This window comes from Felis catus, chromosome A2, assembly GCF_018350175.1.
Source record: "Felis catus isolate Fca126 chromosome A2, F.catus_Fca126_mat1.0, whole genome shotgun sequence".
NCBI classification, from domain to species: domain Eukaryota; kingdom Metazoa; phylum Chordata; class Mammalia; order Carnivora; family Felidae; genus Felis; species Felis catus.
Genome location: NC_058369.1, coordinates 16,519,928 through 16,536,739, shown reverse-complemented (window position 1 = coordinate 16,536,739; position 16,812 = coordinate 16,519,928). Strand labels below are relative to the sequence as shown.

General features: G+C 51.5%; 3 protein-coding genes across 9 annotated transcripts in view; 1 reads left to right on the top strand and 2 right to left on the bottom strand.

The window, feature by feature from the left end:
- The window catches only part of SETD2 (SET domain containing 2, histone lysine methyltransferase), a 127,149-nt gene extending 117,526 nt beyond the window's left edge, over window positions 1–9,623 (top strand). For both annotated transcript variants that reach the window (XM_045049437.1, XM_045049427.1), the window contains exons 19-21: window positions 6,624–6,704; window positions 8,601–8,702; window positions 9,046–9,623. In XM_045049437.1, the coding sequence (XP_044905372.1) occupies window positions 6,624–6,704; window positions 8,601–8,702; window positions 9,046–9,207 (345 nt within the window). In that variant the 3' untranslated portion in view covers window positions 9,208–9,623. The remainder of the gene's footprint in view (window positions 1–6,623; window positions 6,705–8,600; window positions 8,703–9,045) is intronic.
- Window positions 9,624–12,316: 2,693 nt separating this feature from the next.
- LOC101096707 (death domain-containing membrane protein NRADD-like) lies at window positions 12,317–15,698 on the bottom strand. The gene is made up of 5 exons (XM_006928694.5): window positions 15,545–15,698; window positions 14,136–14,276; window positions 13,282–13,465; window positions 13,024–13,166; window positions 12,317–12,926 (listed from the first exon to the last, which is right to left on the bottom strand). Exons 2-5 carry the CDS (start codon window positions 14,224–14,226, stop codon window positions 12,607–12,609), a joined length of 738 nt encoding a protein of 245 aa, XP_006928756.3. The 5' UTR covers window positions 14,227–14,276; window positions 15,545–15,698; the 3' UTR covers window positions 12,317–12,606.
- A 300-nt stretch (window positions 15,699–15,998) lies between these two features.
- The window catches only part of NBEAL2 (neurobeachin like 2), a 29,778-nt gene continuing 28,964 nt past the window's right edge, over window positions 15,999–16,812 (bottom strand). For 5 of the 6 annotated variants that reach the window (XM_023248189.2, XM_023248199.2, XM_023248202.2 and 2 more), the window contains 2 exons: window positions 16,574–16,709; window positions 15,999–16,489 (listed from right to left, as the gene is read on the bottom strand). In XM_023248189.2, the coding sequence (XP_023103957.1) occupies window positions 16,388–16,489; window positions 16,574–16,709 (238 nt within the window). In that variant the 3' untranslated portion in view covers window positions 15,999–16,387. Of the gene's footprint in view, window positions 16,490–16,573; window positions 16,789–16,812 lie in introns of those variants that run through there. The other variant, XM_023248209.2, reaches the window with a different exon arrangement.

The window sequence follows — 16,812 nt, the reverse complement described above, 5'->3', positions numbered from 1 at the left end:
AACTTTGGCTCAGAGCCTGGGTCCTGCTTCAGATTCTGTGTCTCTGTCTCTCTCTGCCCCTCCCCTGCTCACACTCAGTCTTTCTCTCAAGAATAAATAGATGTCAAAAATTAATCAATTTACCAATTATGCAGCCATTACTATAATACGCTTTTAGAACGTTTTTTATCCCCCCATAAGATTTTTTTATATCCCTTTACAGTTAATCCCTATACCTACCCCCAGCTGAATCAACAACAGACCATTTTTTTCTTTTTCTTTCTTTCTTTCTTTCTTTCTTTCTTTCTTTCTTTCTTTCTTTCTTTCTTTCTTTCTTTCTCTCTCTCTCTCTCTCTCTCTCTCTCTCTCTCTCTCTCTCTCTCTTTCTCTCCTTCCTTCCTTCCTTCCTTCCTTCCTTCCTTCCTTCCTTCCTTCCTTCCTTCCTTCTTTCTTTCTTTCTTTCTTTCTTTCTTTCTTTCTTTCTTTCTTTCTTTCTTTCTTTATACTTATTTTATTTTGGGGGGAGAGTGTAAGCAGGAGAGGGTCAGAGAGGGGGACAGAGGATCCAAAGTAGGGTCTGCACCGACAGGCTGACAGCAGCAAGCCTGATGTGGGGCTCGAACTCACAAACCATGAGATCATGACCTGAGCCGAAGTCAGACGCTCAACCGACGGAGCCACCCAGGTGCCCTGTATCTGTTTCTTTCTTGATAGATTTGCCTTTTCTGGACATTTCATATAAGTGGAATTATATAATACATGGTCTTTGTGACTGGCTTCTTACATAGTGTAAGGTTTTCAAAGTTCATCCTTGTTATAGCATATATCAGAATTTCATTTTTATGGCTGAACACTATTCCCTTGTATAGATGGACCACATTTTGTTTAGCCACTCACCACTTGATGGATGTTTGGGTTGTTCCTGATCTTTGGCCGTTAGGAACAATGCTGTGTGGATATCTGTGTATCTCATTGCATGTGCATTTTCGGCTCTCTTGGGTAGGCACTTAACAGTGGAATTGCTGGGTCATATGTCTGATTTATGTTGAACTTTTAAGAAATTGTCAAATTGTTTTCTAAAGTAGCTATATCATTGTACATTTCCACCCCAGCAGTATGTGAAGGTTCAGTAGGAGAGTTTTTATAGAAACAAGTACCCAGAGAAAAACCCCATAACTGTTATGTGCTTCCAGCAAAATCTCGTTGGATATTCACCCTGTATCATAGCTTCTTAGCCTTTTATCTCTGATTTGTCAGCTTTACCTTTTCTAGTATTTCTATGAGAAAATGTAAACAAAAGTCATCTATTCTGTTATTAACCCTTTGATCTGGATATAACAGATGACAGAACAAATGAGTTTTGATCTTCCACCCAAACTTGTCCTGAAAGACCAAAGGCTTGAGGTGTCAGTCTTTGTACCCCTTTCCAGACCATAGTTTCTGACATTAAGATGTACTCTGACTTGGATAGCTAGGGACTTACTTGGATCCAACCTTCCTAACCAGTTTACAACTGCATTCATCTGGCTAGTATCTCAAAAGACGGGAGAAGGAAGCCTTTAGAGTGTTTTTATTTCTCTGGCCAACTTTTTTTTTTCATCTTTAGGGCTTTTGTATAGATTTTAATTCCCTTGGAGGTACAGATTGTACTATTGTGAATTTTCGTTAATTTACATGTTTTGTGTGAGGTATTAGGGATAGAAAAAGAAATAAAACAATACTAGTCTTCAGGAAGTTCATTCTAAAGAAGTAGCCACATATATAAACCAAGAACACAGTGGGATAATTGCTATATTAGAAGTATGTACAGGAGCGCCTGGCTGGCTCAGTCAGTAGAACGTGCGACTCTTGGTCTCAGGGTCGTGAGTTCTATCCCCATGTTGGGCATGGAGCCTGCTTAAAATAAAACAATAAAAAATAAAAAGTATGTACAAAATGCTATGGGAGCACAGTGATTAATGGTTTGAGAAGATGCATCGGTGAAATGTCACAAAACATAACTTTACCTTATAGCCAGTGTGGGCAGGATGGAGCATTCTAGGTAGAGAAAGCAGTTTTTGCAAACACATAAGGTGAGGACAAGACCGTATATATAGGGAACAATTTATTTGGGTATGGTGAGTTTGGTGCATATGGGGTAGTAAACAAGACAAAAAATATGGAAAAGTCCTATTTAAGTTCTCTTAAGATCTTTGTGTGCTACTGATGTGATTATTATAAGTATGATAGGTACTTGGGAGCCAGTGAATGCTTTTAAAGCAGGGGAATCAGATAGTCTCATGTTTCCCTTGAGCGAAACAGGCTCATTTGAAAAGTTGAGATTGGTAGCAGGGAGATCAGATTGGAGAGTATTAAGAATAGTTTAGGCAAAGTGAGGGACTAAGAGTGGAGATGTTGGGGATTCATGCAAAGACATTTGAGAGGCAGTGTGGTCAAGGCTTTGCAAACAAGTGGGTATGGAAGAGGCAAGGATGGCCCACCATCCTCATTTATTGCTTGGTGGCATAAGATCCCATTCAGTCTAGGAGATGAAGGAAAGATCAGGAAGAGGTTTGGAAATAAGTTCATTGTGGATTCGAGCTCCTTACAAGATTCAGGGTAGGAATGGTGGCCAGTAGGCAGTTGTATCTAGGTTTGAGACATCAGTAAATTAGTGTTTTTTTGAAACCTTATGATATCTACACGGGGGAGGTGTGTAATGGGCAGAGAATTATTTGAAGAGTGCTATGTGGTGCTGGATGGGTGGTTTTGAAAGCTTTTGATGCTGAGAGTAAGCGTCTGTGAGAGCCCTCCTTCTCTGTTTTCCTCCAGTGTTGTTCCTTCCTCTTGGTCATCTTGTGCTCTCTTCCATCATCCCTCATTTGGTGAGTGTGAAGTCCAGCTTTCCCTTTGAGGCCTGAGACATGAATCATTGCTGACTGAGAGACAGCAGTTTTTACCAGCGGCTTCTGGCTTTTAATTAACACTCAGACACAGTGTAGTAGATGTCCTGAGTGTAACTATGTTATGTTAAAAGAGTGGCTGTAGAGTGTTTGTTGGATTGATGGAATTGGAAGAGGATGGGATCAGGGGCCATGAGTCTTTCCTCAGTTGATGGTCCTATCTTTGGCTTTGGGGCGGTTTGCAAAAGGATGCCACATGAAATCACTTCCTAGCAATAGAGAGAAATCACATTTGAGAGAGGACTGTCAGAAACCAGAGCCCAGATCTCTGCAGAGCAGATAGTTAAATTGCCCAATAAGTACAGCCTGGTTGCTAGCTGGGGGACCAGAGAGAAGCCTCCAGGGCTGCGCTGCACTCAGGGCCAGATGGAAAGAGTAGGGGCCTTCTGGTTCGCAGAGATGTCTTTAGGACCTTCGTTCCAGCTTTCTCAGTTCCACTTTTCTGAGGGAAATAGATGCAGCCTATGTGTAATCTAGTCAGACTGTTGAAACACTGTTTCTAGAAACTGTCTTAAAGATCTTTTTGTTCCTGTCCAATCCTCCCTTCCCTAACGAGTACCTTTTTTTTTTTCTTGACAGAATGAAGTGTGGCGCCTTATCTAGAGCCAAACATTGAGATAAATAATTTTGCTCTTTTTGCTACCAAAGGTGGTGGCAGCTCCAAAACAGAATATACTGAGCTTTTATTATTTTCAGTTGACATATACAGGGTCACACACTGCAGGATTTTGGTTGAATCATGTGCAGTGTTTCTGATAAGCTCAACTTCTTCTGGATTCATGCTCCCCTGAAAGATAAAGTTCCTCCTTGAATAATGTCTTACATTTCATGTTCCAAGGGGTAGTATTTAAATTAAATTCAGGAAGAGAGAAGCATTAGGTGGGCATATCCTGCTCTCTCTCTGGCAGGACTCATTTCAGCCAACCCCACACTCCTAAGTTCCAAGGCGTGTGGGCTTTGTGACATGGTCATCTCTGTTAGTATAATAAAGATTGGAGTTTGCATTTGTCGTGTTACACAGCCAGTATGTGATTATCAGAGCCATCCAAAGAACTTGAAGTCATTCCCTTCTAAGCCAAAAGGACTTGAAGCCTCACCTTACGTAATGTGAAGGTACTTGGGCCTTCCTTGTCATATTCATGTCTGATCATATTCCAACCAGATTCCCTGGAATCCAGACATGTCCCAGATGAAGGCCGACAGCAGGGTGAGCTGCTCAAGGCAGGAAGCTCTGGCTGTCTGCCGAACCCTCTGCCTGCATCTCATTGTGTGTTCTCATCTGGCCACTGTTCACGTAGATTCCCACCACAGTGCTCCATTGGCTGGTGCCCCATATGAGGCAGCAGATGGAAAAGGCTGATTATTGCTGAGGCCCTGGGAAAACATTGCTTTTGCACCCATCAGAGTGCCTTCCCCTCTCTGATGGGTTCCTGGGATCTCAGCAAGACCACTTGCATTAGGTAGATGTTCTCTACCCCATGAGATAGCTTGTTATATGTTTGGGACCATTGGTACAAGCTAATGGTCTTTTCTGGTGCTAAAGGATTTTTATTTGTCAATAGGCATTTGAGAAGGTTACTAACACTTGTTTTAAAAGTTTATGTATTGTAGAGATGCTAATATTTTAAATGGGACTTTTCTGGAGTAAAGGAGGTTTTTCATGTCAGTGTCCATCAGGTGCTGTCCTTGGCTCTGACTCTGGCTCCAGGTATTGCTTGGCATTGGGCTGAAGTAAGCATTAACCAGTTTCTGAAATCATTTCACATGCCATTTGCAGACCACAGACCAAGAGGCATACATGAATTTCAGTACTCCCTAGAGTACTTCATTGGTGTATGATTTCTGTGATGTAAAGTTAGGTACCCTTCATTTGAACATTTCCTTTCTCAGTCCCAGTTCCTCAGCACTCAAAAGGACCACGAAATCTCCTAGACAGAGCTCAGTAGACTGTGCTCTGTAACTGTGTTTTTAAAGCCCTACCAACCTCACCAAGTCAGAGATTCAGTTAGAAAGCTGTTAAATATATGCTAGATTTATTTAGCTTTTGAACACATACCGCATTCAGAGAGAAGCAGAACATTTCTGTTTGCACAGTACCCTCACTGAGAGCCTGGCCTCTTCTCTAGGATCAGGAGCCTTGAGATGGTTGTCATCTCCAGGGGCTCTCTGTAGCCGTTGGTATTGCTACTCATTTCCGAGAGCTACAAGAGAACAGCTGAGGGTGTGTTGGAAGTTTCCTTGGCGCAGTCAGGCAATTCTTGATCCCTTGCTACCTGAGGTCTTATTGTGAAGCACAGCCACAGTCCCTACTACTGGAAAAAAATAACCACAAAATCCCAAAGCAAAACATTTGAAAATAGAGTTACAGTGTGCTGTTTGGTCTTGTTTCCTGAAAACAGGTTGAATCTGTAATATTCTTTCTGCCCTGCCTTCTCCCTCCTGCTCCCACAGCCTCAGAAAGTGGAAAAATGGAAAATATGTAAAGCTTTTATAACAAATCAGAGAAAGCAGATTTGTAGCAGCCCAAAGCCAAGGGAGTTTCACCTTTCTCTGGAGCCGGTCCAGAGCAAAGTGAGCTGAACAGCTCCTTCATCACCAGCGCCTTCATACTGTTTATGGAAACGGAGGAATCCAAACTGGGGGATGGTTTGGGAGTAGAAAAATTCTCTGCTCTAAGCAGCTGGCAAAAACATGAAGTATCCGTCATAGCAACTGTGGCTGCTATGTCCATCTGAAATCTTTCAAAGGGGAATGCTCCTAGATCTTTTCCGTGGAAAAGCACATTTAATAGCGAGGGGCTTGATGCTTGGTGGTGGGCAAAGGTATGGGGAGATGGCCTTGCATGGCAGGTGCTCCAAATGCCACAGCTGCTGGCCCCTTACCTCCTGGCGGTGCCCAGTTAGGGGGAACTTGGCAGCCTTGACTCCAGCACAGCTGGAAGAGGGAGTATTTTTAGGTTTGTCATCATCTTACCAGCTTCGGATGGAGTATCTTCTGTGTCTTAGCATCCTCTCATCTGTTCACTGACTTGGATGACCCTGGTCTCCTTCCCCCCCAGTACTACGATATGTCTTTAGGCTTTCCATTCCCGAGCTGGAGATCCCAACCTCCAGGGAGCCTCCCCTGCATGCTGAGACTGTTTTCCTGCAGTCTGGCTGGTTCTGCCTTTGGAGGAGAGGTGACGAGTATCCACGGAGAGTGGAAAGGCCTGGCTGAGGGCAGTGGTGTGGTCTGACCTTCCAGTTGTGTGGTGAAAGGTCTTCAGAGCATTTTCTTTTGTCCTGGAATCACAGAATGTCAGAGCCAGGAGAGGTGGGGCTCACCGAGTCCCAGCCTCACTTGACAGTGTGGGTACTGAAGCGCAGAACAGGGACCCGAGTGGTCCGTTGTCACACAGCACATTCCTCCTCAGGGAAGGGGACTCTGAAACAACTGGAAATGTATAGCTACATCAAGGATGTAACTTTGACTTTGGGCAAAGAACTTGGTTTACAGGAAGGAGACCAGAGCCAGATGCCAGGATTGAAACATGCGGTGAGACTGGGGTGACAGCAGCCGAGCTGACTCCAAGCCATGCCCACTTAGGCTCCTGAATGGGGTCAGGTGTCCCAGCTGGGGAAAGAAAGGAGGCTCTGGAACAGCAGGGCATCACTGACATGACGTCTCATGCCACCACTGTTGTGTTTTCTTTTGCATTTCTAGACATCAAAAAAGCCTAAGACAGCAGAAGCAGACACCTCCAGTGAGCTGGCTAAGAAAAGCAAAGAAGTATTCAGAAAAGAGGTAAGGTTTAGTGGGTGTGGGCACTAAGCTCTGTAGGCCTAAGCTTAAGCCCTTTCCTTTCTTGTCCTAATGCCTTTGGGCGTTCCCTTGCTTCTGTGACTGTATAGTTGTCACGTGACGAGGGCACGTTGGAATGGTCCTTTACAGGTAGGTATTAAGCACTTTCATATCCATTGTCATTTCATCCCTGTAACAGCTCTTGAGGTAGGCAAGACGAATTGTCATTCTTCTTACGCAGGTGGTGGACCTCTTAAGGTTCAGACAAGGCAAGTTCTAGACAGAAAACCTGAATTCAGGCCCTCTGGCTCCAAGTCCAGTCCTGTTTCTATGACTTCTCATTTGGTGGCTGCCTTATCCTCACAGGATTGGGAGAAAGCAGCTCCTCTTCATGCTACTGGAAGTGTGTGTTTCCCGCTGTCAGCCCACGAGCCTGGTCTGCCTCGGGCATCTAGGTTCTAAACTCCAGTTTTGATTCACTGACTGTTGGAGGAAACAGACCTGTAAATAAGTAATGGCGGCTGTGTGAGGAGTGTGCCAGCACAGGGCTAGAGGTCACTGTTCAGGGTGTCACGAAGGGCTCTTGTGTAGCAGGTAGGAATGGACCGGGTGGATCAGGAGGGATAGAACTTCAGGCTGTAGAATGTACAGGAGTAAAAGAAAGCCTCGTCCCTCCCAAGGGATTGTAAGTAGTCTGGGGGTTTTGCACAGGGTATGTGAGGGGTGTTGGAAGATGAGACTGAACAGTCTCGTGCTTCTTCATACAGGGTCTGTGTGTCTGGGAGTCACAGGGCCCCACTGCCGACTTGAAGCTGGGAAGAAGGAATTCCCTGGCTATACTTGGGGAAGTGGATTGAAGCGAGAGAGTATGGAGGCCAGAATGCCGTAGAAAAACGTTGAATAAAAGCTCTTTCCAGGGATAAAACTTAGTTTCTTGCTGTCCCTGAGTGAAATTATTGGTGTTTTGGCCCAGCCCACCAGCAGCTTTGTTTAGTGCCTGCCTCGTGATACAGCCTTATTCTTTGAACATCCTGAGCTTCCCTGAGTTTCAGGGATGGGTAGACCCTGTCCAGGGTGCCTCCTGACCAAATGGCTGTCATTGACCTCTTTGCTTCCTCTGTACCCTGGGATCTTAGCACCACAGATACTTTTGGAGGTCCTGTGCCAGGGTCTCTTTTGAGAGCCACTGGGTAGGACAGACACTACAGCTCGGGAGGACACTGGAGTTGTGTGTTGAAGAGGGTCCTACCCTGGGTCCTCTCCCAGCAGCTGTCACACCACACGCACTTCCATGTGCTTCACGTTGTGTTGTAGGAATCAGATGAAGTGTGACGCTGGGGTCCCTGACTGACTCAGAGCTTGTGACCCTTAATCGCAGGGTCCTGAGTTCAAGCCCCACATTGGGCGTGGAGCCTAGTTAAAAAAAAAAAAATTAAAAGAAGTTCACACAGAATCTAAGTGACCTTCTATAACAAAATGCCTGTGTTTCTGGGGTTGCTGAGCCTCCTGCTGGTAGCACTTGCACACTCTCTCTGCTATGCCTCCAGGGCTCAGAGAACTCAGTTCCACTCTGTGCCAAGCACCTGAGATTTATTAGCTGAAACCTGGGGCTACCATGAGATGCAGCAGAGGAGTCCTGCCCTGGCTCTCCCCCTCCTGCTCAAAGTCAGGCTTGCTCCCTCTACCCCAGGAAGCACTTTCCTTCCCGGGCCCAACCTAGGGTCATCTTCTCTTTTGCCACCTCCCCCCGCCCCTCCCCGGCAGAGTAGCATCCTTCCGTCTAAACCAGCCAGACTGAGTGGTGAGAAGGGAAGGATTGGCTGTCTGATTATTTCCCCAGCACAGGCCCTTGCCCTCTCTGGACTTTTGAGCAGTGTGTGCATTTTCTCCTGCCTGCAGATGTCCCAGTTCATCGTCCAGTGCCTGAACCCTTACCGGAAACCTGACTGCAAAGTGGGAAGAATCACCACAACTGAAGACTTCAAACACCTAGCTCGCAAGGTATCCCCTCTCCCCTCTGCTTGTGGTCTGGCAGTGTTCTGGGAAAACCGTGTACCTTTCACCACAGAAAGTGGCTTTTCTTTGCCAGAAGCCTGGGCTGGGGACCCAGGAAGAGAGAGGGAAGGTCTGGGAAGAGAGGGCACCCTACTTGAGGATAGGGTTGGTGTTTTCTAACAGACTTACAGAGCTGAGCTTCCCCTTTCTGCTGACCCCAGCACCAGCCTGCCCCAGCCTGTCTCTTGATTCAACCTCAGTCTTGGTGAGAAGGGCCCTGAGGCACCAGGCTGGTCCTCCCCCGCTAAAATCATTTCCACTGTGGTCTCTCTTCCTGTGTCCTGGACAGCTGACTCACGGCGTTATGAATAAGGAGCTGAAGTACTGTAAGAACCCTGAGGACCTGGAGTGCAATGAGAATGTGAAACACAAAACCAAGGAGTATATTAAGAAGTACATGCAGAAGTTTGGGGCTGTTTACAAACCCAAAGAGGACACTGAATTAGAGTGACTGGTGGGGCCAGGGTGGGAGGACAGGCGAGCAGGTAGGACAGACTCGGAGAAATCCTGCGGGCCCGCCGCCCCACCCCTCTGTCAGGGCTATGCTACCGGTGACGTGTCGCCCTGGGGAATTCAGACCCACAGGTTTTCAACTGAAAACCAGGAAAATGAGCTCCATCTTCAACAAGTGATCCCTGATCACTAGCCGTTGGGGTGTGGCTGGAGGCCCATCAGAGGCAAGGGCTTAGGGAAGGACCCTGCTAAGATCCTGGCCAGGCCTAGCCCCACTCCCAAACCTGGGTCTCCTCCTTGGCGGTGCTGTCAGCGCACAGACCCATGCGCATCCCCACCCACGACCCCTCACCCTGACGATCTGTATTATATTTTAATGTATATGTGAATATATTGAAAATAATTTGTTTTTTCCTGGTTTTGTTTGTTTTTCGTTTTGCTTTTAGCCTCTACGTGCTAGATCACAGGAAGACTTTGTAAGGACAGTTTAAGTTCTCCTGCAAGGTTTAATTTGTTATCATGTAAATATTCCAAAGCAGGCTGCCTTGTGGTTTTGGCCAGCCTTGTGCTATGTTGATAAGATTGATTTACTGCTTAAAATCACTTTACTTTATCCAATTTTTACTGAACTTTTTATGTAAAAAATAAAATCAATTAAAGAACTTGACACGTGTGTTCCCTAAAAGCTAGTCAAGCATGTTTCTATATGGTGGTGTCACTGGAGAAAGGAGCGACGGTTGCCATAGGTGTGTGAAGTCCAAAGTTAATCCTTGAACTTGGAGTTCATCACAGGCCTTGTCCCCAACAGGTCTCACTGTGACTGACACTTTTGGCCCTGGGATCTTGTGCCTGTATACAGGGTGGAATCAGCTTTAACATGTATTCCAGAGCAAGGAGGTGGGCCTCTGGGCTTCTTTACTTCAGTTTTAAATAAGTCAGTCTGGAGAAGGGCATGAGAATTCCCCTTTATACTTCCTGGCTGAGGAGGGGCATTGGCCCTTTTCCCTCCAGAACTTGAGTTCCCCAAGCTCACTGGGACGCTCTTTTGATGTTTGGGTTCCCTGACCTTCCCCACCATGCATCCTGACACTGGGTTTGGACACTACAGGGTACAGTGCACGGGTTGTGAGAGTGGGCAGCTCCTGGAGGATGCAGGGCTCAGTGGCAAACCCCCTCCCGCCACCCTTTGATGCACCAGTTGTCAGCGTTGTGAGGAGAGCCGAAGGCTTCAGGCCATCTGGGGCTATCTTTACAAAGAGACTGGTCCCATCTCTTCCTCACCAGGGCTCTTTTGCTTCCTGCAGCAACGCCCTTGGGGAAGGGGCTGCTGCCTGCTAAGTCTCGGTTGGGCCAAGTGGATCGGTGTGGATTGGTGTGCACTCGCCTGCTGCGGGTTACGCGGGTTATGCTGGGCATTTTTCATGCTCAGGTCGTGCCCATTCGATCCTTACGACCCTGAGGACGGGAGTTGGTGCTGTTTGGATGAGGAAAATTCGGTTCCTCAGATCCTCATTGTTAATGAAGGCGAAAAACCCCCCATTTAAAGTCCTAATCATTAGACCCACTATTTAACAATATAGACAAAGTGTTTTCCCATGCTGCAGCCTTCAAAACTGTTTAAAGCACATATTATATCGAATGGATGGACTCTGATTCAGCCCTCTTAACATCTGAGAGTTATTCAGAATGTTTCAGTTAACATGCACATTAAAAGGGAGCGTTTCTCTCTTGGGTGGGCTCGTGGTGCAGGGGAGCAGCCCTGTCTTCTGCTGCTGCTCACATGCAACCAAGTCAAATTCACGGTTCGACCCGAGGCTCCAGGTTTCAGATTTTCTAAGGAAATTTAGGTGGCCTCCCATTAAAGGGTGGTGACCAGGGAGCTGTAGAGTTTCAGACAGGACACCTTTGAAGAGGAATTCTGTTATCTTAGCTCCCTAGTGTTCCCAAAATCTTTCCCCTTCCACACACCTCTTGACACTTCAGACTCCAATCCCCTCGGTTGTGAGAAGGGGCACCAGCTAATACAGAAGCTGTTCGGTGCCCCTCGGCACAGGCTTCCACATTCATCGCCAGTCCAATCCTTGAGAGCCCTGTGGGTGGGCGACTCCCTGCCCAAGTAGCTGCGAGGTCAAGTGCACCGGTCTCACTTTAGCGGACTAGATGCTGGGCCTTTCCTGCTTTCCCTCCTGGGTTATTGCCCAGGGGTCGTTTTAGGCTGGAGGTGGCTATAAACCTCCCCTTCCTTATTTTAAGCAGCCAGCCCCAGTCACCTCTGTCAGCCAGAGGACAGGATCTCCCCAAGGCCTCCCTAGGCCACCACGGAATCCCATGACTCCTGAATTCGGGTGGCTGTGTTGGTTACGTGCCCTGAGCCTCATGGATGTCAGGATGGTGGCCCCTGCTCCTTCCTGAGCAGGGCCCATCCGTCGTAGGAAACCCTTCCAAAGGCCGGTACCAGCCTGCCCACTCCTCCTTTCAGGGTGGGAGGGGATGCATGGGGTGCAGGCGGTTTGGTTGCAGCTGCCCTGCTCTCAACTGCCCCTCAGGTGGGCGGGATGACCCGCTTGCCCTTGGCTTGTGTGGAGATCACGGAAGCAGCCGTGGAAGCATGTTTGCAACTCCCTCTGGAGCATGGGTCTTACAAGGAGACCTTTCTTCCTTTTTCTCAACTAGCAGTGACCTGAGGCCCTCGGTAGCTGGCTTCCCAGGGCCAGTCTGCCTCCAGTCTCCTCTTGATGCCAGTCACAGCAGAAGTCACAAAATGGTCTCAAACCCCAGGCCCCTCAGTGCCAGTTTGAGAGTCTAGGGGCGGTGGGGGGGGGAAGGGGGGGGGATACCAAATGTGCTATTCTGTGTATTGTTCTCCAGCTAAGAAAGCTCAAGTTCAGAAAGGTAAAAATCGCTCCCTGACACGCACAGCCAGCGAATGGCAAGGTGCAGATGTGAACTCCAGCCTGTGCCTCCAGAGTGCTCGCATCTTCTACAGGAGCATGCTGCCTGCCACCTCACGTGCTCCTCCCACCTCCCGCGGACCCTCTTCTCTTTCTGGGCCTCTGCCTCCTAGCAACCCAACCGTCTCTCAGGCCCAAGGAGTCAGAGGCGGCACAGTAGTCCAAAGTTGCCTTTAATACGAGATACAAAAATAGAAAAACCAGTTGAGGCTAAGTGAGGGGAGGTGGGGCAGGGAGGAGGGCAGGACCACCCCTCACTGCTGACCCCCCCCCCCCACATCCTGGTCCCCGTCCTGGAGGAAGGCCGGACAAGGGGAGCTGAGTGGTGGCCGGATCTTCTCTGTTCCCCCAGAGCAAGGCAGGCTGAGGCCACCAGTGCCAGGAAGCCCAAGAAAGGAAAAGCACCGAAGCAGATTCCCTGAGCGGCCGGGCTGTGCCGGCACCGCTCACACCACAGAGCAGCCCTCAGCTGGGGGGCGCAGAACCCGGACCACGTCTTCGCGGCCCATGGCAGCCAGGGCGTCCTCTAGCACCCCGAGAGTGGCACCGCTGCCTTCTTTGACAGCCCAGTCCCTCAGCAGGGTGTAGGCTGGCACCTGGTCCTGGGCCATGACCTCCACAGCATCAGTCTGGTAGCCCAGGCGGCCCGCCAGACCCTGCCAGCCCTTGTCAGGTTCGTCTGAGACTTCCAGGAGCCGCTCCACTTCCTCCTGCTGCTGCTGAGGGAGGTGAAGGTAGAGGCGGCAGCCAAGCTCAGGATGTGGCCCTAGGGTGGGAGACGTGAGGGGCACAACAGGGTCAGATGGGCCGGTGCTACGGCACAGCCAGGTGTGAAAGTCTGTAGATTGGGAAAGGGGGCTCACCCTGACTGGGGGCGCAGGGCTCCTGACCGCTAGGATTGTCCAGGAAAACAATACTGTCTCCGTGCCTCTGGTCCCTGTCGAAGGTCCCCAGCTCTGCAGTCCGAGCTTTGGCCAACTGCTGTCTTTGTTTATGGGAGCGCCAGCTGTGGGGAGCAGGGGGGACCCGCCAACCTGTTCCAGCCTTCACTGAGACAGAGGGAGCTAGCTGGGAGTCCAGCTGGGGAGGGTGTGCCACAGGGCAGTGCCCAGACTACTTACCACTTGAAGGCCACGTAGGCGAGCAGACCGAGGACCACAGTGGCCAGGAGGGCACAGTAGACAGGGATAATGCTGCCTGAGGCCCCTGGAGGCTCAGGAGGGAATGGGGAGGAGGTATTGGGGGCCAGGGCTCCCCCTCCCCATACCTCTTCCCTGTCCCTGCCCTGTACCCTCCAGGTCTTATCTGTAGAGGAAAGGACAAACAGGATCAAGGGCAAGGAATCAAGGCTAGGATCCCTGGGTAGCCTCACTTAGACTTTGCTGCCCAAAAGGTTTGAAACAACAGTCCCTACTACATAGAGTCAAAAACTCATAGCATGGCATCAGGAGCTGGTTGGCCATCTCTCGCAGCCTCCCCTCTGCTCGCCACTCTTGGACACCTAGCCCTTCCCAGGTGTACCCTTCTCCCAGGTTTCCAGACGTCTGCTCTTGTGGTTGTACCCTCTCCATCTGACACACTGGCAGGTACCGCCTACTTGGGGAAGACTTCCTTGATCTCTTCCAGTCTCTCCCTTTCCTGGCTCCTGTTCTACTTCCTCTGTCTACTGGGGCATTAGACTGTGTGTCCTGTCTCTCCCACCAAGTCCGGGAGAACAAATGGATTCATGGTGGTCCCGACGGGGGCTTTTCTGCACACGAGACCTTGTAGATTTGTAGAAAATAAAGCTGAGCTGGAAGGCAAGTAAATGCTGCTGCTCACTTCTGCCTGGAGGCCAGTTATTTCCACAATCCGGTGCAGGCAAGGCACAAGGTACAGGGACTCCAGAACTTGTAACTGGACTTGTACGTGACCTACCCACCTACCCAGTGCCCCCAAACTTCGATTGACAGTTACCTACCCACGTGGAGCTTACCTTCCCTGTGGCTGGAGTTGTGAAGCATGGCTCTGCTGGCTAGCAGTGCTCCCATGGACTGCATCTCTTGGAGAAGATGTTGGAGTGTCATTCCAACACTTAGGCAAAGGAGCTGGGACACTTCTTGGAGTCCAAAAGGGGCTATGTGTAGCGAGACGGGAGAAATTCCTCAGGCCTGATGTCAGGAGTCCCCTGGTAGCCTCTGTCCCCCTCTCTTGGCTCACTGCATCCTGATTCACCCCAGGGCTGGTTACCACCGCCCCCTCCACTTCCCCACTCACCAACCTGGACCAGTTTCCGCCGGTGTCAGATGGGGGTGGGGTTGACAGAGCTAAGCCCCCACTGGCCAAAGCTAGAGGAGCCGGCAGCTCAGGATGGAGGAGAGCAGGCTGGAAACTTCCCTATCTCAAAGACCTTAGCAACCCCCTGGTCTGAGTCCAGGGATGGTACTGGAGGACGAGCAACTCCCATCCCCACCTCAGCCAGAGCCAGACCAGAGGCCTGCTTAGTGGGAATCTCCCCCAGACTTCTCAGCATGAGCCTGGGAACCCCACACCCTAAGTCTCTAAAACAGGGCTCCCTGGAGCGACTGTGGCCCCACTTTTCCAGGATCGGTATTTAGCCCTCACTTCCTGCTCAGAAACTGGACAGGAAGGTTCCTTGGTGGGTTCAGCAAGGGCAGAGTATATGGGCTCAGAGGCCCCCTTGTCCTTGCTCATCTGGGAATCGAGAGGCCTTTGAGGCTAGAAACCTCAAGACCAGGACTACTCAGTCCCAGGACCCATGTAGACCACGGGGCGGATCCTGCTGGGACCAGCTTCCTAAGGTCTGGGTAAGAGAAGCCTCCTCTGGGCTGAGGAGGGATGTTGCCCGGAAGGCATGGACAAGAAACCTGGGGGAAGGCCCTCTAACTCCCTGACATCCACCACCACATCCGGCCTTGTCTCCAAACTCACTTCCCCACCCAGTGTGCAAGTGGGTCTGGGATAGAGACGGCGGTGGCCCTTGCCACATGTGGGGCTTGTACAACCGGGTCGCTTACCATATAAGGGGCCCTTCCCGGATCCTGGTTGGCAGGTGGGCCCGTGACTAGAGCGCCTAGCCACAGCCAGGCCCGTGTCTGCCCGACCCCCCCCCCCCCCGCCCCGCGCTGCTGCGGGGCTGGAGCTTCTTCTCCCCAATCCCCACCTCCACACACACACACACACACACACACACACACACACACACACGCGCGCGCGCGCGCGCCATCTCCAAACCACAAAATACGTCCGCACATGCCCACACGGACGCCGGCACGACTGGCGACATCCGCAGGATCACGGGCCTCGAGGTGGGGGAACAGAAAAGCAGCCCTCGGTTCTACTGGTCCAGGGAGACCGGGGCTCTGTCCCCACCCCTCTCCTGACCTGGAGCGGCCGTCCCTCGGAGGCTCCCGGGATCCACTCGGGCTGGCGGGGCTCGGAGCTCCGCGCTGCCAGGTTACCATGGGCTAGCCAGGACGGCTGCGTGGAGACCCTGGGGAGGCCAGCTCCGGCGCGAGGCGGGCGGTCCCGCGGAGGAGCCGCCTAGGCCCGAGCGCGGGGGCGCGCGGGGGCGTGGCCGCCCTTAGCCCCGCCCCGCGCAGGGACGCGCACACGTGCGGAGGTGTTGCGGGAGCGCGCTGAGAGCTGGGAGCCATCCGCAGGGGAGAAACGGTGGCGGAGGCCCACAGGGACCGGAACGGCGCGGCTGGAGAAACGGAGGCCACGCGGAGGGAACGAGTCGCCCTGGTGGGCTTACGGGCCAGGGGGACACGAGGCCCGGACGGTGGCCTAGGCAGGCGGAGACGCCGCGCGCATGCATACTCGGAGGCGAAGCAGCTACAAAACCAGGCCAGGTTTATTGCCGAGACCGGGAGAGCGAGGGGCCGCCTTTAGAGATTAAGGCCACAGTCCGGTCCCCGTGCTCTGCCGGGACGCGGGGCTGGGGAGCCTGGGCTCCCGCCCCACACTGTGCAAAAAAGTGCTGTGCTGCCGCTGAGGCCAGTGCCAGACTCCGGACGGCCCCTCTGCCGGCGAGGGGCGGGACTTCCTGGAGTGAATCGCCCACCAATCCCTGAGCTGGGCGGGGGTGGGGTCCCGCCCACCCCCGGAGCCGGGCCGACCCCCGGCCGCGGCCTCTTGGTCTCCTCCTCCTCCGGGTTCCCACCGACTCCTGGGCGGGGCCTCCAAGGGCGGGGCCCGCCGGGGGAGGAGCCTGCGTGACGGCTGTCAGCGCGCGTCTCCAGGGTTGTACTCTGTCTCCCCTGAGGACACCTGGGAGATGCGCCTGGAGGACCGCCACAGCTTCCGCGCGAACTGGCTGCTGCGCGCCTGGGGGAAGTAGGATCGGGGAGAAGTGGGCCAGGACTGTCGGCCCCCCACCCCGATCGAGGCCCTCCCTGCCCTTATCCTCACCTCAGAGGGCTGCCCCGCGCCCACCACGATAAGCTTGCCGTCCTCCAGGCCCACGAGCACATGGCTGCGCTCCTTGGTCACAGCCACACTTCGGATGGGCACCTTCATGGGTAGAGGAGGCGCAGCTGGGAGCAGTCTGCAGGGAGGGAGGGATATGCTCTCAAGTGCAAGTTAGCTTTGTGTCTCTTCATTCTCCCAGGTACCTTCTCTGCCCACTGTGGGACAGGAGACAGCCATGA